The sequence below is a fragment of the Neovison vison genome, chromosome 11, assembly GCF_020171115.1.
Source record: "Neovison vison isolate M4711 chromosome 11, ASM_NN_V1, whole genome shotgun sequence".
Classification (NCBI taxonomy): domain Eukaryota; kingdom Metazoa; phylum Chordata; class Mammalia; order Carnivora; family Mustelidae; genus Neogale; species Neogale vison.
Window position 1 is genome coordinate 116491145 of NC_058101.1, and position 21580 is coordinate 116512724.

The 21580-nt window shown below is 36.2% G+C and overlaps 1 protein-coding gene across 2 annotated transcripts in view; it reads right to left on the minus strand.

Annotated features, from left to right (window-relative positions):
- CCSER1 (coiled-coil serine rich protein 1) overlaps nt 1-21580 on the minus strand; it is a 1235477-nt gene that overhangs the window by 758452 nt on the left and 455445 nt on the right. For both annotated transcript variants that reach the window (XM_044224492.1, XM_044224493.1), the window contains exon 7: nt 2395-2478. In XM_044224492.1, the coding sequence (XP_044080427.1) occupies nt 2395-2478 (84 nt within the window). The remainder of the gene's footprint in view (nt 1-2394; nt 2479-21580) is intronic.

The following is a 21580-nucleotide window of genomic DNA, read 5'->3' on the forward strand; positions in this document are numbered from 1 at the left end:
GTTGCTTTTATGGGGTTGTACCCCTCCTATATGCTCCAAATCCAGTTTTAATGAGGGGTTTTTCTTTTTAGCAATGTCCTTTCTTCCTTAAATCCCCAAATCACTTATGCTTTCTTCTTTAGCTATAGTCTTCTTTAATAAAACCAACTTTGTTTTCACAAGTTAACATTTTCCTGTTTAAATATCCAAGATGATAATGCTAAGTACATAGCACAAAAAATTGAAAATAATACCTTGATTGTTACCAGGTAAATTTTAGAGACTAATTAGTCATTTTGGGTCATTCAAGTTAAAAAGAAAAAAATCAAGAAAAAAACAGAAACAAAATGCTTGAATGTCATTTTACTAAATCAGCCAACAGAAAACTTTCTTAGAGGGAGGGGTACTGAACTGCTTTAAGACTAGGACTATGTAGCCTTTCAAAGTAATCATATTCTTTCTAATTTCATTCAACAAATGAAGGTCTGATGTCTTGTATGTGCTATGTTTTAAATCTGACACAAGTAATGTTCAGGGGGAGAGAAATGAATGCTTCTTTCTGAGTTAATCCTCCAAAAATAAGCATTATCCGACAAGTGAATGGTAGATTTTCTGTTTTGTTAAAATTGGTGATTCTATGCATCTTTACTATTAATCTACATATTTTTATTCAACTCAGATCTTCTGTATCCCATATAAACAAAGCTTGATTACATAACATATATCTATAGTGTTATATTAAATATAGAAATGTTTTCCTACTGTAATAAATAAAATTTGTAATAAATCAATTACTTATTTACAGAAAGTTATTCCCAGAAATGTAAGACATGTTCCTTTTGTCTGTAGTACTATTGCTATTTTAAATACTGGTTGATAGGTTTTCTAAAGCAACAATAATATGCTCATGAAGTCAATAATCAGCATTAATGCAATCATACCACAGTCTAAATAAAGGTCAAATTTCAGTAAAAACACTGTCCATTGGGGCACCTGGGTGGCTCAGTGGGTAAAGCCTCTGCCTTCGGCTCGGGTCATAGATCCCAGGACCTGGGATTGAGCCCCACTTCGGGCTCTCTGCTCAGCAGGGAGCCTGCTTCCTCCTTTCTTTCTCTGCCTGTCTCTACTTGTGATCTCTATCTGTCAAATAAATAAATAAATAAAAATCTTTAAAAACAACAACAACAACAAAACACTGTCCATTGCCAAGAACAAATAAAATATGCCCTAAAATATGCCCTAAATTTGTCTGGTCTCTCACTAATATGTTAAGAACTCTCAGAAGCTTGGGGCGCCTGGGTGGCTCAGTGGGTTAAAGCCTCCGCTTCGGCTCAGGTCATGGTCTCAGGGTCCTGGGATCAAGCCCCGCATCGGGCTCTCTGCTCGGCGGGGAGTCTGCTTCCACCTCTCTCTCTCTCTCTCTCTCTCTCTGCCTGCCTCTCTGCCTACTTGTGATCTCTGTCTGTCAAATAAATAAATTAAAAAAAAAATCTTTAAAAAAAAAAAAAAGAACTCTCAGAAGCTTGATGGTCTATAAAATCTGTTTTGTCATTTAATTGTATGAGATAATTAAGTAATATATCATTGTTAATGTAGTCAACTCTGAAATCATAAAGAACTATTGCCTAGGATTTGTTTTTTTTACCTTGATAATGAGTCAGGCTTTCTTACTGTGTAATATTTCTTCATTTTATTGGCATTGTTAAGAACTCTTTAAAATTCCTTTCTCATTCCTCTTTTTCATTCTTATCTTACGGATCACTTTTTATTAAACTCAGTGAATTTTATTGCAAAATATTGTTGATATACAAGCTTAAACACATACTTAGAAAAGGAATACACATTGCTATTCTTGTTACCTACCAAATATGTTTTTAGATTATAAAAGTTTAACTTAAGATGTTTATGATGTCACATTTTAAAACACCCTGAAAATACCAACTATATAGATTTAATACTTTGTGTTATTTTCAGATAGTATAGATATTGCATAAATAAAAATCTCATTAAGTTAATACCTTTTTGGTAGCTTTGTGAAAATAAAAAGTAAAATCTATTTTTTGTTTAAGATTTCTCAGTACTTTCCTTCATATTACATGATTATATCTCTAGGTAGTGTAGTTTGAAGTAAATCACATGGTTTACAAAATAAAATATGGACTTAGTCTTTACAATTTTTAATAAATACAACTAGAACATCTAGCCATCTGTTTCCGGAATTATACAAAGTTCAATATAGATTACAGACCATCCTATTTTTCAGATTTTCAAATCATCATTGATATAGCACTATAAAATTGATAATGAATCTGATTTAAGCACTAACAGTTTCTAACGAAGAAGTCGTTGGGTGGTTTACAGCAAATAACCTTGCAAGGAAAGTATACTTGTGGGCCAAGTATTTTTATCACTTACCAGCTCTTCCTGAAGTTGGGAGATGAGTTCGTCCCGCTCTTTCAGCTGCAGCTTCAGCAGTGAGCATTCATCTTTCATTACATCCTATAAAAACATCAAAGAGACAGCATAATAGGCTTAGCCCTTTCACTTTGCTCTTGATAAGGAAAGTCAGCTTCACACAGTGGGAGATAATTGCATATGACTAATGAAACTGAAATTTTCTCTACAGTGTGGTATTTTTCATAATATATTCTAAGTTGCAAAATAAACAAGCTAATGTATCTGAAGATATTATTGTACATAGATACACACTTTTTTTTAAATCAGTCTCTCTCTTTGATATTCATTTGTCCATTTTGTTGCCAATAACAGAAACTAGTGAATTATCCTAAATTCTTTCTTCCTGTTCTTGTGCATACATAGTTGAGTAGAAAATGGACGATACTTTAAGAGATACTTTTATCTACCATTTGTTCCCCTACTATAATGATATATTAATTCCCAATCCAGTTACCATGTTACAGCCTTTGTCTTTAATGACATCTCTCTAACATTTGTCCCCTCCCCTAGAGCTCTATCTTTGGGCATTTAATCTTCTCACTGGTCAAGTACACTCAGGCACAGCCTCTGTGTACACAATACATCCATATCTAGGGCCTATATTACTGTATGCTGTTAACTCTCAGATAAAATTCAACTTAATCAAGACTCCTCCATCTTCCAAGCATCAGTCCACAAACAAAACTACTTCTTGAGCATATACTCACATTGTCCCATAGACATTCCAGGGCAACTATCATCTCATCATTTCCCTTCTACCTGAAAACTTCACTTCTACTTACTTCTCACACCTTCCTAGTTTCTAAAAATACCCAGGAAGCCATCCTATACTCTCAGTTTTTACTCACTCTGAACCAAATCTGATACCTCTCTCATCTCTGTTTCTTTATTATGTCTTAGACTCACTCAATCTTCTCTAAACTCATTGACTTCCCCTAGGTACTCGTTGCTTCTTTCCAGGCTTAATGCAGTAAGTTTCTAAACTGGTTTTCTATCACATTCCCAATCTGCCAGAGATTTGCCTTAATGGGGATAAATTACATTCCCTCTTATTTATCAGCTGATCACCTCCTTCAGGAAAATAAAGAAGGCAACACTCTTTAGCACAGCATATAGTGCCTTTTCATTATCTGCTACTTGCTTATCTCTGGAGCTTCAAAGTTTTCATTTCCAACTTTCTTAACAACCTTCACTCATTCCTATAGAACCGAAACACAAGGTGTTTTATCTATCCTTGCTTTACACACACACAAGTCTGGATTATACAGTCTTCTACCCACAGCACCCTTCTCTTCCCCACAACTGTGCTTTTAGAGGCATTTCAGACATTGCACCTTATTCCACTAGAGAGTTTCCCCTTGTTGGCTGAGTAAGATGTCCCTTGGGAGTAAGGGCATGCTCCACAGCATCTAAATCATACGTCACTTCATGCAATATTAATACTTTACGTGCTGTTTGCTTATTTCCCAGCCTCTTTGGACCTTTTTCCCACTCCACTTCAGCAAACAGACTATTTCATTAGCACCAAACACTGTAACTAATGTGTATAAGCTCAAAGCCAGATTTCCTTCCCATAAAATCACCAAATAAGTAATATAAGCATCAGAACTCCCACTTTTTCTGAATCTGTTAACTGAATTGGCAAGGAAACCAACAGCTAGTGACTTAAAAACAACAACAAAAACAACAGAATACTTGTTTATTTTGGTTGTCATGGTGTTAATAATTTCTACTTCCTCTAAACTAAGCAACACCAAACATATGATTTGGATTTACTAATTTCTTTCAGTTGTTTATAGCCAGCGTGACTGGGAGAGGCTAATTAGCCTCCTTTAGCAGTAGGCCTATTTCTTCCCTAAATCATGTTTTCATAGAGTTTACACTCATTGTTTTTAATATTTATTTTCATAGATTTTAAATATTAATGCAAAGAATGCTTAGCCTGCTCCACAATATAAAGGGAAAAAAAATAGCAAACTTAAGAGGTAGCTAAAAGAATAATCCTGCTTCTTAGAATCTGAGATCTAAGATCAAATTGTTGGGCTTTCAATTAACTAGCCCTGTGGCTCTGTGCTAGTAACTTTTGTGTGGAGGCTGAAGATAACAGCAGACCATAAACTACCTGATGGCAAATACTGCACTGTACGGATATTTATATTCCCAAAGCCTTGCATAATATCTCACTTAAGAAAAATTAATTCTCCTCATAAAATAAAATGTCACAGGTAAGTTCTTTTTTTTTTTAAAGATTTTTATTTATTTTTTATTTATTTGATAGACAGAGAGAGATCACAAGTAGGCAGAGAGGCAGGCAGAGAGAGAGGGGGAAGCAGGCTCCCCGCTAAGCAGAGAACCCGATGTGGGGCTCGATCCCAGGACCCTGAGATCATGACCCGAGCTGAAGGCAGAGGCTTAAACCACTGAGCCACCCAGGCGCCCCACAGGTAAGTTCTTAAGGAGACAAATATTGAGGTGGAGTTAAGGGTGCAAATGGTTTATTAGAGATTAAACTCAGGTAAAAAGAAAAGAAAAATCAGACTTGGGTAGGGAGATAACTGGACCCAGGTTTATACCTGACAAGTCCTCTGTCAGCCAAATGAGGAGATCCAGCACCAAGAGCGCCTATTAAGAGAATCACAGGTTGAAGGCAAGTGGGCAGGCTCTTCTATCACTCCCTGTTCAGTCACTGACTGGGGGCTGTCTCAAGAGCTAGATCTCAGCTGCTGTTACTTATTCTTTGTTTCAGATCATCCACAGAGGAGACTGACTTCAGCTAGAAAGAAAAGGCAGGCCCTTAGGGCATAATCTAAGAGTAAAAGGCATTCAGCCAACCACAGGACTTGGAGCTGGGCTGTGAGTCCTTTACTGAAAGATCTGGGCATCTGTCTGAATCTACTACAACTTTTTTATTAATTTTTTTATTAATTTTTTATTTTTTATTAATTATCAACAATATTTTTGTATGTTAATTAATTATTTTGTTGGTTAATTAATTTAAAATGGAAGATTCACCTATATTGTGACTAAAAGGAATCATAAAAAAATTGCTTTTTCAAAAATACACTCACTTTATACAATTCTCTCATTTTGTTCTTGGGGAGCTTCTTCAAGAAATTCATAATCTCACAGTTTTCAATCAGATAGGTATAATATGTCATTTACATTTACTTATGGAATAATGCATTAATTATGTCATCAGAAGCCAATTTTTACAAAAACATTTATGATGACTATGCAATGAATCTTAGTCATTTAGAGTTTCATTTTTAGTTGTCATATATACACGTGTCAATATTCACAGAAATATTTGTTTAATAGATAAAATAAAATCCCTTGGACAACATTCTTAGCTTAAGACTAAGAGCAATATCCCCTCAATACTCTCACTATGTTTGTAAATTTCTAGGATGTATGTGGCAGGATAATCTACTGAGTTAGAAATCATATTAATGTGTAGAATTAACTCGATTTTCACATTCTTGATTTTTCAAATAACCAGGTGCCTGGGTGGCTCAGTCAGTTAAGCATCTGCCTTTGTCCCAGGTCATGATCTCAGAGTCCTGGGATCCAGTCCCGCATCTGGCTTCCTGCTCAGTGGGAGTTTGCTCCCCCCTCACCCTCTGATCCTATCCCCTGCTCATGCCTGCTCTCTCCTTCTCTTAAATAAACAAAAGCTTAAACAAAATTATTCCATTAACCTATAGGCTAATGTAACCAATTTAACCTTGTACTTATTCAAGATTTATTTATTTATTTGAGAGAGAAAGAGCACACAGCAGGGAGGGGCAGAAGGAGAGGGAGAGAGAGTCTTAAGCACACTCCCCACTCACTGTGGAGCCTGACACCGGGCTCAACTTCACAACCCTGAGATCATGACCTGAGCTGAAATCAAGAGTTGGACTAAGCTTCTGCTTATTTAAGTGTATATTATTCATTGATAGGAAACTACAGATTTTAATAATTATGACATTTTCTCATTCAAGCACAATTAATTTTCAGACTAAAATTCAATTTTTTAAAATTAAATTATATTATTTCTAAATTCATTAATTATTTATAAATATGGAACTCACAGTGTGGTAGATTAAAGATAGCTACAAATATTTTGTTACTATTCCTACTGAAAGATGGAGGCCAATGCTCTGTCCTTGGATCTAGGCTGGTTTTATTGTTTGACCATGAGGATACGATGGAATTAACTCTATAAGACTTCCAGGACTAGATAAGAAAAAGCCTTTCAGATTCCACAACTGATCTCCTACAATGCTCCTTTCTCAAGAAGCCAACAGCTATGCCAAAAAGTAAAACCACATGTACTTCTGTTGACAGCCCCCTATGAGCTGTGAGAGGATACCCAGCTTCAATTGCTAGCCCTGAAAATGAGCCATTTTGCACATCTAGCCAAGTGGAGCTTTCAAGTGACCAAAACCCATAGCACTATCTGACCATAACTGCCCAAGTTGAATTGTTCCCAAATTCCTGACCTTCAAACAGTGAACAATTAAAATTATTATTTTATACAATTAATTTTAGTAATGCACATGTGGACAAAAACTCCAAATTATTATAATTAGAATTATAGTTGTAAAAATTGTATGCAGCTAGTTTTTAAATAGAATTTTTTGTAATTTATGATTTTTTGTGATTTAAGTTGTAGTTTAAATAGTGCAGTTGTCAAATAGCTCATTCCATGCATGAAAGGAAGATTTATGACCTCATTTCATAAGTTACTAGAGAAGCAGACATACAGATATAAAAGCAGTTTACAAATTATCTTATTCTTGTACTTTTATTTGATAAATCTGGAAAGTTAGAGTCAGATACTCAGGTATTCAGGAAATTTGTCCCAAATTCACTTAGCTGACTTCAATCCCATATATTCCATAATTTATTTTTGCCTAGAATTGGAACCAAATCATTGTGTCAGACTATTATATAAACAGAAATCAAATGCCAAAAAAAAAAAAAGGCAAGTAGAATCCATAAATCATTTTGAAAATGATCGTATGCTGAAATTAGAAATACAGGTCTAAAAGATCACATAATTGCTAACTCACATACCTCCAGATAATTCTGCAGGTAAAATTATTAATGTAATTCTGGACTACTATTCACAAACACATATCAAAATTGGTATTAAGTCATCATGATTCTTTCTACTTATAGACCTCTGGAGGGCTTTACTTTATGATTTACAAGTTATTTCCTCATTCTTGTAAACAAAAAGGTCAAAAGATTTTTAAAAAATAAAGGAAAGAGACAACTCTATCAGAGAAAAGAAGGACAGAATGTTATGAACAAGTAGAAAAAAAATAGGAATATGGTAGGAAAGGACAGCAGGGCAGAGGTTACAAAACACAAAAATGTATAATAATAGACAATGTATTTTGCAGCTCTACCTAACTAACTGACCTTCTATAATTCTTATGTTAACTGAGTTTTAAAGTAGCATGCTACCTGCAATACCTGAGCAGCTAGAGAAATAAAGCAATGTAGGCATATAGTCACAGGAGCATAAGAGGAACTGCTTCTTGAATATTGAAAACAAAGAGTGCTTGGGTGGCTCAGTTGGTTAAGTGTCTGCCTTTGGCTCAGGTCATGATCCTGTTGTCCCACGATCCAGCCCCACATCAGGCTCCCCACTCAATGGGGAGTCTGTTTCTCCCTCTGACCCTCCCTGTTCTCATGCTTTCGCTTTCTCTTTCTCTCAGATAAGTAAATCTTTTAAAAAGTGAGTAAAAACACCAGTCTAATTCCTTATTATTTAGTTTGAAGTAATTGAAAAAATATAAAACATTTCAATATTAACACTATATCATGAAAAATTGTCTTTTTATATTCAATTAAAAACATTCTGGATATGACTTTGTACATTCCCTTTTGAGATGAATTAACATTTCATTGATTTACAGCATATTTCCTAAATATTTTTATAGAAATATAAAAATTAAAAAGGCATAATAGGTGTTCAAAGTGAGTACTTTAGAAATACATATTTTTAGCATATAGATCAAATCAGGAAACAGCATTATCCCTTGACACAATGGCATACTGGCTTTGATTTTCCAAAAATCAAAGATCAGCATAATCTTTTCATTTGAAAGTTTTACTCTTAGGAAATATTAAGACTTCTTACTGATCTTCATCACTCAAAAGAAAATGATAATGATACCTCATATGTTTATAGGATAGGGGCTTTATAATTTGTAGAACAATTTTACATACAGGTTTCTTTTTATAATAGAATATCTCCCTGCCATGTCCACAATAGCCAAACTATAGGAAGAACCTAGATGTCCATCCACAGATGAATGGATAAAGAAGATGTGGTATATATACACAATGGAATACTATGCAGCCATCAAAAGAAATGAAATCTTGCCATTTGCAACAACATGGATGGAACTAGAGCGTATCATGCTTAGCGAAATAAGTCAAGCGGAGAAAGACAACTATCATATGATCTCCCTGATATGAGGAGGTGGAGATACAACATGGGGGGTTAAGGGGGTAGGAGAAGAATAAATGAAAGAAGATGGGATTCAGAGGGAGACAAACCATAAGTGACTTTTAATCTCACAAAACAAACTGAGGGCTGCTGTGGAGAAGGGGGTTGGGAAAAGGGGGGAGGGGTTATGGACATTGGGGAGGGTATGTGCTTGGTGAGTGCTCTGAAGTGTGTAAACTTGGCGATTCACAGACCTGTACCCCTGGGGATAAAAATATATTATATGTTTAAAAAAATAAAAAATTAAAAAAAAAAGAATATCTCTTGACCAGTTATTAGGCAAAATGGTATATTTCTAGGATAAATAAAGGCTTGAGGCATAAATATGAAGCAAAAAAGCAATTTCAGCAAAGGTCAAACAAAAGGAAATAATTAATAATAATATTAAGACCCTTAGGATGTTTTCCTCAACCTCTCAAAAAAATTTATTGTATTCCTACATTTTTTGGAATCATTAAAAACATTACCCTGCCTGAGAAATCTGCTAGGATGTTAAAACAGTTCCATGAGACCATGGGCTTGTCATTTCCACATTGTTGGACTGCTCTTAGATTCACTTTTACATCAGTAAGAAAAAGTTGGGTTGCATAACTCTTTTAATCTACTTTCCTTATTTTATTTTTCTATACAGTAAGTGAAGAGAACATGTTAATCTAAGTCATGATCCTAATAAAAAATATTTACTCAAAGCTTTTACTATTTTATTATTTGTTTTATCCAGGACTTTTTTTTTTTGGTTAAAAGTAAAATTTAAAAAGACTCCAAACTTTTTGCAGCAAGATGGTAGAGTAGGAGACTTAATGGCATCGGATCCCAGGAGTTCAGCTAGAAAATTATCAAACCATTCTGAACACCTACAAATTCAAGAGAAGATTGAAGAGAAGAGCAGCAACTCTAGGAACAGAAGAGTGACCACTTTCTGGAAAGTAGGATGTGTGGAGAAGTGAATCCAAGGCGATATATGGGAGGACAGACCATGGGGCGAGGGGCCGGCTCCTGGCAAGCAGTAGTGCAGGGGAGCACAAAATCAGAATTTTTCAAAGTCTGCTCCACAGAGGGACATCACTCCAGAGGCTAAGAAGGGGGTCACTGAGACAGTGTGGCCTCAGAACCCGCAGGGTCACAAAAAGACCAGGGGGTACTGAGTGTGGTAGAGCCCCCAGGTATCAGAGTGGGGAAGCTGGTTGCAGAGATGTATCTGAGGAGTGGGCTCTCAAGCCAAGATTACCTTAAACTGTGACCTGAGGCACAGCTGAGCCACTGGTCTCAGCTGAGCACAGGGACCCCACAAGTGGCAGATCCAAGGAGACCCCCTCCTTCCTCCTCCAGGAGGAGAAGCACTGCAGTGCACTGCAGGAATTTGCTGAGTCTGGAGACTCCAAAGGGGGCCATGTGCCAGAGACAGAAGTCTCAGTTACAGGCTGGGTGAGCTCAGAGTGTGGCCGAAGACCAGAGAGACAGGACTGATTGACTGCCTTTCCCTGAGGACAACTGAAGAGTGGGGCCCCGAGCTCTTACCTCCTATGGGGCTGGAGATTGGGAGGCCACCATCTTCATTCCCATCTTCCAAAGCTGTACGGAAAGCTTGCAGGGAACAAAAGCTCCCGAGACCAAAACCAAGCTGATTATTTAGCCTGGCCCCTGGCAAGGGCAGTGCAATTCTACCTTTGGTAAAAACATTTGAGAACCACAGGAAATGCCCCTCCCCCAGAAGATCAGTAAGAACATCCAGCCAAGATCAAGTTCACCAATCAATGAAAACGGCAAAACTTCAGAACTACCGGAATACTGCACGTGGAATTCAGGGCTTTTTCCCAATGATTCTTTAGTCTTTTAAAGTTAAATTTTTTAATTTTATTTTTTTCTTATTGTATTTAAAAAAAATTTTCCCCTTTCCTCTTTTAACTTTTTGAACTATTTTATCTTATCAATACCTTTTTAAAATACTTTTTAAATTTTCACTGTTATATTCCATGCCTTCATTATATTTAGCCTTATTTTTTGTATACAGATAGGTTTTCCCTTCTTTAAAATTTTGGGATATAGTTTCAAAATATACCCTAAATAATGCATGGGTTTTTTCTAGTCTCTAGCCTGATAACATTCTTTCCATTTTTTTTTTTCCAAGCAACTTCTTACAAATTTTTTTTTAGAATCTTTTTTTTTTTAATTTTCATCTTACAGACATATTCCATCCCGTCATTGTGTTTCCCTTATTTTTTAATATATGTAAGTTTTTCTTTCTTTAAAATTTTGGGAGGCAGTTTCTTCTAACAGACCAATACACCCCAAATCAAGGAAGGGTGTGGCTCTGTTCTATTCACCAGTCTAATATATATATATATATATATATTCATTTTTTTATGCATTCTTCTCTATCCCCCCCACCCCAGTTTTGGGTCTCTTTTGACTTGATTGGTGTATATTTTTCTGGGGATGTTGCTACCCTTTTAGTATTCTGTTCTCTCATTCAACTGCTCTTACCTGGATAAAGCAACAAGGTAGAAAAACTCAACTCAAAAAAAAAAAAAAAAAAAAGAAAGAAAGAAAGGAAAAAAAAAAAAGAAAAAGAGGCAGTACTGATGGCTGGGGACCTAACCAATATGGACATTAGTAAGATGTCAGATCTAGAGTTCAGAATGATGATTATCAAGGTGCTAGCTGGGCTTGAAAAAAGAATGGAAGATACTAGAAAATCCCTTTCTGAAGAAATAAAAGAACTAAAATCTAACCAAGTTGAAATTTAAAAGCTATTAATGAGGTGCAATAAAAATCAGAGGCTCTTACTGCTAGGATAAATGAGGAAGAAGAGAGAATTAGTGATATAGAAGACCAAATGATGGAGAATAAAATAAAATAAGTAAATAAATAATAAAATAAAAGCTGAGGAAAAGAGAGATACACAACTACTGGATCATGAAGAGAGAATTCAAGAGATAACTGATACCATAAGATGAAAAAATATTAGAATAATTGGGATCCAGAAGAAGAAAAAAGAGAGAGGGGTGCAGAAAGTATATTGGAGCAATTTCCCTAATTTGGTGAAGGGAACAGACACATCAAAATCCAGGAGTCACAGAGAGCCCCCCTTAAAATCAATAAAAATAGGTCCACATCGCATCATCTAATAGTAACACGAGTTTCAGTGACAAAGGAAAAATCCTGAAAGCAGGTTGGCACAAGAGGTCTGTAACATACATTGGTAGAAATATTAGACTGGGAGCAGACCTATCCACAGAGACCTGGCAGGCCAGAAAGGAATGGCATGATATAGTAAGACCACTAAACAAGAAAAATATGCAGCCAAGAATACTATATCCACCTAGACTATCATTGAAAATAGATTGAGAGATAAAAATATTCCAGAACAAACAAAAAAATAAAAGAAGTTGTAAACAACAAACCAGCCCTACAGGAAGTATTGAAAGGGGTCCTCTAAGCAAAGAGAGACCCTAAAAGTAACATAAACCAGAAAGGAACAGAGACAATATACAGTAACAGTCACCTTATAGGCAATACAATGGCAAAAAATGCCCCAATCAAAAGACACAGGGTATCAGAATGGATTAAAAAAAAAAAAAAAAACAAGACCCACTGATATGCTGTCTGCAAGAAACATACTTTAGATTCAAAGACACCTCCAGATTTACAGTGAGGGGGTGGAAAACAATTTACCATGCTAATGGACATCAAAAGAAAGCTGGGGTAGCAATCCATATATCAGATAAATTAGATTTTCAGCCAAAGACTATAATAAGAGATGAGGAAGGACACTATATCATACTTAAAGGGTCTATCCAAAAAGAAGACCTAACAACTTTAAATATCTATGCCCCTAACATGGGAGAAGCCAATTATAGAAACCAGTTAATAACAAAATCAAAGGAACACATCAACAATAACACAATAATAGTAGGGGACTTTAACACCCCCCTCACTGCAATGGATAGATTATGCAAGCAAAAGATCAACAAGGAAATAAAGTCTTTAAATGGCACACTGGACCAGACGAATATCACAGATATATTCAGAACATTCCGTCCCAAAGCAACAGAATACACATTCTTCTCTAGTGCACATGGAACATTCTCCAGAATAGATCACATCTTGGGTCACAAATCAGGTCTCAACTGGTACCAAAAAATTGGAATCATTCCTTGCATATTTTCAGACCACAATGCTTTAAAAATAGAACTCAACCACAAGAGGAAAGTTGGAAAGAACTCAAATACATGGAGCTAAAGAGCATCCTACTAAAGAATGAATGGGCCAACCAGTAAATTAAAGAAGAATTGAAAAAATTCAGGGCAACAAATGAAAATGAAAGCATTAACTGTTCAAAATCTTTGGGACACAGCAAAAATAGTCCTGAGAGGAAAGTATATAGTGATACAAGCCTTTCTCAAGAAACAAGAAAGGTCTCAAGTATATATCCTAAACCAACACCTAAAGGAGCTGAAGAAAAAACAGCAAAGAACGTTTAAACCCAGGAGCAGAAGATATATAATAAAGATCAGAGCAGAAATCAATGAAATAGGAACCAAAAGCACAGTAGAGCAAATCAATAAAACTAGGAGCTGGTTCTCTGAAAGAATTAATAAGACTGATAAATCCCTGGCCAGACTTATCAAAAAGAAAAGAGAAAGGACCCAAATTAATAAAATCATGGAAGAAAGGAACAATCACAACCAACACTAAAAAATACAAAATTATGAGCAAATATACGCCAGCAAATTTTACAATCTGGAAGAAATGGATGCATTCCTAAAGACATATAACCTACCAAAATTAATCCAGAAAGTAGAAAACTTGAGCAGATCCATAACCAGTTAGGAGACTGAAGCAGTCATCAAAATCTACCAACAAACAAGAGCCCAGGGTCTGATGGCTTCCCAGGGGAATTCTATCAAACACTTAAAGAAGAATTAATACCTATTCTCCAGAAACTGTTCAAGAAAGAAAGAAAGAGAGAGAGAGAAGGAAAATATCCAAATCCATTTTGTGAGGCCAGTGTTACCTTGATCCCAAAACCAGACAAATACCCCATCAAAAAGGAGAATTACAGTACAATGTCCCTGATGAACACGTACATATGAGAAAATTCTCACCAAAATACTAGCCAATAGGATCCAACAGTACATTAAAGGATTATTGACCATAACCAAGTGGGATTTATTCCTGGGCTGCAAGGTTGGTTCAACATCTTCAAATCAATGTGACACAATACACTAATAAAAGAAAGAAGAAAAACCATATGATACTCTCAATAGAGGCTGAAAAAGCATTTGACAAAGTACAGCATCCTTTCTTGATCAAATCTCTTCACAGTGTAGGCATAGAGGGTACATACCTCAATATCATCAAAGTCACCTATGAAAAACTCATGGTAAATATCATTCTCAATGGGGAAAAACTGAGAGCTTTCCCCCTAAGGTCAGGAACATGGCAGGGATGTCCACTATCACCACTGCTATTCAACATAGTACTAGAAGTTCTAGCCTTGGCAATCAGACAACAGAAAGAAATAAAAGTCATCTGAATTGGCAAAGAAGTCAACTCTCACTCTTTGTAGATGATATTATAATTTATGTGGAAAACCTAAAAGACTACACTTCAAAACTGCTAGAACACACACAGGAATTCAGTAAAATGCCCGGATATAAAATCAACACACTGAAATCAGTTGCATTTCTACACACAAACAGCAAGACATAAGAAAGAGAAACTTAGGAGTCAATCCCATTCACAACTGCACCCCAAACCATAAGATACCTAGGAATAAACCTAACCAAAGAGGCAAAAAATCTGTACTCAGAAAACTGTAAAGTACTCATGAAAGAAATTGAGGAAGACACAAAGAAATGGAAAAACATTCCATGCTCATGGATTGCAAGAACAAATATTGTGAAAACGTCTATGCTACCTACAGCAATCTACACATTTAATTCAATCCCTATCAACATACCACCAATTTTATTCAAAGAAATGGAACAAATAATCCTAAAATTTATATGGAACCAGAAAAGACCCCAAATAGCCAGAGGAATGTTGAAAAAGAAAACCAAAGTTGGCGGCATCACAATTCCAGACTTCAAGCTCTATTACAAAGCTGTCATCATCAAGACAGTATGGTATTGGCACAAAAACAGACACACAGATCAATGGAACAGAACAGAGAGCCCAGAAATAGACCCTCAACTTTATGGTCAACTAATCTTCAACAAAGCAGGAAAGAATGTCCAGTGGAAAAAAGACAGTCCCTTCAACTAATGGTGATGGGAAAATTGGACCATTTCCTCACACCACACTTAAAAATAGACTCAAAGGGATGAAAGACCTCCATGTGAGACAGGAATCTATCAAAATCCTTGAGGAGAACACAGGCAGCAACCTCTTCAACCTCAGCCATAGCAACTTCTTCCTAGAAACATCGCCAAAGGCAAGGGAAGCAAGGGCAAAAACGAACTACTGGGACTTCATCCAGATCAGAAGCTTTTGCACAGCAAAGGAAATAGTCAACAAAACCAAAAGACAACTGACAGAATGGGAGAAGATATTTGCAAATGACATATCAGATAAAAGGCTAGTATCCAAAATCTATAAAGAACTTATCAAACTCAACCCGGAAAGAACAAATAATCCAATCAAGAAATGGACAGAAGACAGGAACAGACATTTCTGCAAAGACGACGTCCAAGACACATGAACAAGTGCTCCACATCACTCAGCATCAGGGAAATACAAATCAAAACCACGATGAGATACCACCTCACACCATTCAGAATGGCTAAAATTAACCAGTCAGGAAATGACAGATTTTGGCGAGGATGCAGAGAAGAGGAACCCACCTACACTGTTGCTGGGAATGCAAGTTGGTATAGCCACTATGGAAAACATTATGGAGGTTCTTCCAAAAGTTGAAAATAGAGCTACCCTATGACCCAGCAACCACACTACTGGGCATTTACCCTAAAGATACAAATGTATTAATCTGAAGGGGCATGTGCACCCGAATGTTTATAGCAGCAATGTCTACAATAGCCACACTATGAAAAGAACTAGATGTACATCAAAAGATGAATGGATAAAGAAGATATGTATATATATACAATGGAATACTATGCAGCCATCAAAGAAATGAAATCTTGCCATTTGTGATGAGGTGGATGAAACTAGAGGGTATTATGCTGGGCACAATAAATCAATCAGAGAAGGACAATTATCATATGATCTCTCTAATATGAAGAATTTGAGAGGCAGGGCAGGAGGTTTTGGGGGTTAGGGAAAGGAAAAAAAATGAAAAAAGATGGGACCGGAAAGGGAGACAAACCGTAAGAGACTCGATCTCAGGAAACAAACTGAGGGTTGCTGGGGGGTAGAGGGGGAAAGGATAGAGTGCCTGGGTCATGGACATTGGGGAGGGTATGTGCTATGGTGAGTGCTGTGAATTTTGTAAGACTGATCATTCACAGACCTGTACACTTGAAGCAAATACTATGTTACATTTAATTTTAAAAAAATTAAAAAATAAGAAAGATCCCAAATATCTGTACTTCATTTTCCAAAGCCTTCTTAAGATGATTTTATTTTGTAAGCATAAGGATAAAAACAAATTTCCTAGGGTCATAGAATGAGTTAGTAAGCAAGGCAAATTAGATTTCTGATCTCCTACACCCATGGGTTTCATCAAAATCAATTATGAACTCTACTTAAGATATAAATGTCTTATAAATTCATCAACAATGAGCTTCTCAGCAAAGAAAGTCAAGAAGTGATATAGTGATATTAATTTATATTGCCCCACTGAACTTGCTTGATATAAAATTCTTGGGGAAAAATATTCTTAGGATATCTTAAGATTCTCTGATACCAACATTTTTTTTTTCCTCAGAGAGGACAGACATAACTGTCACATTATACCTGTATTTTTAAAATAAGGTAAGTGATTATGATTTTTTCCACAATATAGATTTTATAAGAAATAAAAATGAAATGGTTAGAAATACCCTGTTAAACATTCCTTTCTGTTATGAAATCCTACTTGCCTGCTTTTCATTTTTATTTTATTTTTAAAATTATGATTATTTTTTAAGTAGGCTCCATGCCAAGCATGGGGCTTGAACTCATGAACCTGAGGTCAAGAAATGCATGCTCTACCAACTGAGCCAGCCAGGCAGGCACCCCATGCTTTTCACGCTTTAAATAAGAAATAGGGGACCTCTTATTCCTCGACATCCTAAATGAAGTAAGAGAATTACGCTTGAACATGACTTCAAGTTTAGGTCCTGAGATGAAAAAGACAGCAAACATATCCCTTTCCCCACCCAGAAGTGTATAACACAATTTTTTTTACTTTTGTTTAAAATGCTATATTGACCCAGTTTTGAGGCTGTGGTCAGAAGTCAGTTAGATCCTCTTCTTGAACAACAAATTAAGTCCACATTCCAAATACATCCCTTATTGGGCACTAACACTTTAGGGCCGTTATGTACCAGCCTTACCGAACCAGGTACTAGGCAACTAGGGATAGTCCCCTGTACTCCCCAGAGCTCCTGAAATTATTCAAGTTAATCAATCGTTAGGGAGCCCTGGAAATCTAGCTAATCCCATCCTGTTTACCATTACATAAATTACCCCTACAGCTGGAGTTTACTGTTAACTCTGCAGCCTGAGAGCACCTTCCTGTATGGTCCTGCTTGCCAGCCTTCTCTCACTGGGAGGTGTAAGTAACAGAGATGTGGATCTGGGTGTCAGTGTGTTGTCTCTACATAAAAAATAAATAAATAAATAAATAGATCTCATAAAAAATAGTGCTGGCAGGTCTGACTACTGGTAGTGGGTGTCCTCCTGCTATTTACTTGGGGCAAGGGAGCAGAGCCAGCTCTTGGGCCCTGGACATTTATGCCACCATCGAACAGAGCAGAAGGGCAATGTGAATGATACTGGGCATTGCTTGGCAGCACATTTGCAATTTTTTGCATGATAAAAGGAGGAAAAAGCCCTTCTAGTTGTATATTTTAATACAGCAAAAATCAGAGAGGAAAAACATCCTTAATATTAGCAGATCCTAAAAAACGGTGTAGTATCCTGTTTAATGAAGAATACAGATTAAGTCATGCATTAGGGATGTTTCTTGAGGACACTAGCCTAATTGTGGAATTCTGGGGAGGAGAAAAAGCAGAAAGCTCAACATTGTGCTACTCAGGAATCATGGATAATATAACTCAATGTAAGCAGTAGTTTCAGGCAGTCTGGGAGGTCACAAAATTAAGCTGCAAAAAAGCAAAGAATATTAGCTGACGCTACAGATCACAGCTACAAAACATAAACCAGTAGTAGACAGTAAGGAAAGCAAAAAAGATCATGCTTTGTTCTTTTTAGAGCACTAATGGATAGCAACAGCATACATAGTGGTAAATTCAAATACTAATTATAAGTACATTGTAAAACAGGAGTCTTTTAAGATGGCATATACATGAATTTAGAATACTTTTTCAACTTGTAATATAGACACACTTTTCAATAGTTGCTTATGTAGCAAATGCCTGAATATTCTGCACAACTATATAATTAACGTCCACTATAAAACCAAATGTTTGGCTTAAAGATTCTATAAATTAAATTTAAGAGTACTGAGAAGTTTTAGATAATCATTAAATAACACTAAACTATCCTAAAAACTATTATGTAGTAAAGGAAAAAAAGCCTACAAATCTAGCAAAGTTTTCATTGCTCTCTCCCCTTTGGGATAGAAAAGATTGCATCTGAGTGTTTTGTCACAGTTCAGCTGTGCAACCTTGTACAAATCAATTATTCATAATGAAAGTACAATTGAAATTCTGAAAGACATATCTTGCATACATTGTCAGTGTATATTCACATTTTTTTCCAGGAAGGTGGTATTAACCACATTTTTCAGTGTTTTAATAATTTTCCTACACCATACAACTAAAATACAATGACTCAAATAAACCCAAATCTGTATTAACACAAAACCATGTCTCTCAGTAGTAGTCTGAACTACTTTGGAGAGCCTCAATTTTCCTTATGAAATGGAGATCATGTATGTATTTTTTTCCCCCACAATGATTCACTAATGTACATATAAGGGAAACAACCACAACTAGGCATGGTAGATAGAATATCTAAAACAGCAACCCCAAACTTGGCCTGCCCTCATCTTCTCCATGGAAGGATATGATCAGATTAAAGTTTATGCAGCTTACTGTAGTACAGCATGGACAATGGGCTAGTTGGGATAAAGGCCAGAGATAGGAGGCTGGTTTAATGATCCAGGAAAGAAATTTTTAGTATTTAAACTAAAATGGGGCAACGGGAGGGGATTTGAAATCTATTCAGAAAGTGGGTTCTTCCAGATATGGGTGGCACAGCAGGGAAAAGAGAAGGGAAGAGTCAAGGATGAAATAAAGTGTCTGGCAGATGTATGGGGTGAATGCAAGTGTTGCTCACTCTTGTTGATAGCAAATCTAGTTAGAGGTGGAGGAATTTAAGATGAAGAAAATGCAATGAATTTAATTTGTGACTCTTTTAACATCCAGCAGAAGATATGTAGTATGGACCATCAATGCAGGATGTGCTCAGAAGAGAGACATCTGGTCAGGGAGTGGAGATTTGGGAATCATTAGAATACTGATGTAGTGAAGAATCAGTAGTTGAAAGATGAGAAGTGACTATGGACAAACAAAACAAAACAAAGTAATTGAAAATGAACAGACTGAGAACAAGGAGAGCATGGTGTCATGATAGTCAAGCCAAGAGGTAACTTCAAGAGAGTAAGATCAATGATGTTAGATGCACCAGAGATAAAGTAAAGTAAGGCCTTCTCAAAAAGTAAGTCATTGCTGACTTTAACAAAGCAGTTCCAGGTGGCATGTTAGAAGCAGAATCCAAATTACACTGGTTCAGAAATAAACTGAAGATACGGGAGAAGTAAGGAGTTCCCAACTACATAATTATCAAAAGATAAGCTCCTTCTAGGACTTGTTAGGATTGAAATGGGGTGTTTGTGTGTGTGTGTTAGATGGAAACCTTTAAGCCTGAATAGGTTTAAAGATTGATAACAATGACTCAGTAAGGAGGAAAAAGTTAGAAATACAAGGGAAAGAAGAAATAAGTGAGGGAAGGAAATCCTTCAAGTGTTAGGGGATGAGAACCTCTGAAAGAGGTATGAGCTTCCAGTAGGCAAAGAAACATTCATGAACATAACATAAGGAAATAAAATAATATTTTGTTGATAGAGCTTTAGTGATAAAGGATCCTCTTTCCAAACAACTTTATGTAATAGACTGCTAAGGCTTGAATGGGTTCCCTCAAAATTCATATGCTGAAGTATAAACCTCTAGAACCTCAGAGCATAACCTTGTTTGGAAATGGGGTCACTGATGTAATTGGTTAAAATGAAGACAGTACTAGAATAGGGCAAGCCCCTAGTCCAATATGTTGATGTCTATAAAAAGGAGAAATTTGGACACAGAGAGTGCACAAAGAAAGCACTATGTAAAGAATGGAGTTAATGTCACAAACTAAGGAACTACCAGAAGCTTGGAGAGAGACCTGGGACAGATTCTTCCCCAGCACCCCCAAAGGCAGCACAGTCTTATTGACACTTTGGTCTCAGAATTCTATCTTTCAGAACGGAGACAACACATTTTTGTTGTTTAAGCTACACAGTCGATGGTACTTTGTTATAGTACCCCTAGGAAATCAATACATGGACATAATATAATTTTCAACTGCTATACCTTCTTCTAGATTACATATAAGTAATTGAGTTTATATATAATTTTTCAATAGTTAGTAAATGAGCAAATAGAAAGAAGTAGGAAAAAATGGAAAAAAGAGAGTACATAAACCATGACCTTTCTCTACTATGTCTTTTACCTTCAAAGCTCTCCAAATGCTCATTTTTATTTCTCATATAGGGTAATATTAAATAAAATGAAGGGACTGTTAGCATATTTAATATAACAGTAGTTCTTTATTCCTTCAGGTTATAAACATAAACTACTTCTATCTTTGCATATTTAGTCACTACTTGATTCTTGAACAAGTCAGAGATGTAGGTGTCTACTTAAGTCTGTCTCTATAGCAGTAGTTTTGCCTTTAGTCACATTCAATCATTCAAGTGAACACCAGAGTTTCTTGTTGTGGACTTTTTTGCATAATGTGAGGGCAGCCATCACCACATTCTTGTAACTTGACATTCATCAAAATGATCAAAAGGTTTTAGACAAGTTAGTCTCATCAAAGTCAAATTTGCTTTGACCACTAATCAGTATGTGAAGTTCATAGAGATACAATTGTTCACATTCCTCTTCATATATAATAAAATGTGGTAAGAATAATGTCACCTTCAACCCTCTTACAGTGTTGGTGGGAATGCAAGCTGGTGCAACCACTCTGGAAAACAGCATGGAGGTTCCTCAAAAAGTTGAAAATAGAGCTACCTTATGACCCAGCAATTGCACTACTGGGTACTTACCCTAAAGATATAAACATAGTGATCCGAAAGGGCACGTGCACCCGAATGTTTATGGCAGCAATGTCCACAATAGCCAAATTATGGAAAGAACCTAGATGTCCATCAACAGATGAATGGATAAAGAAGATGTGGTA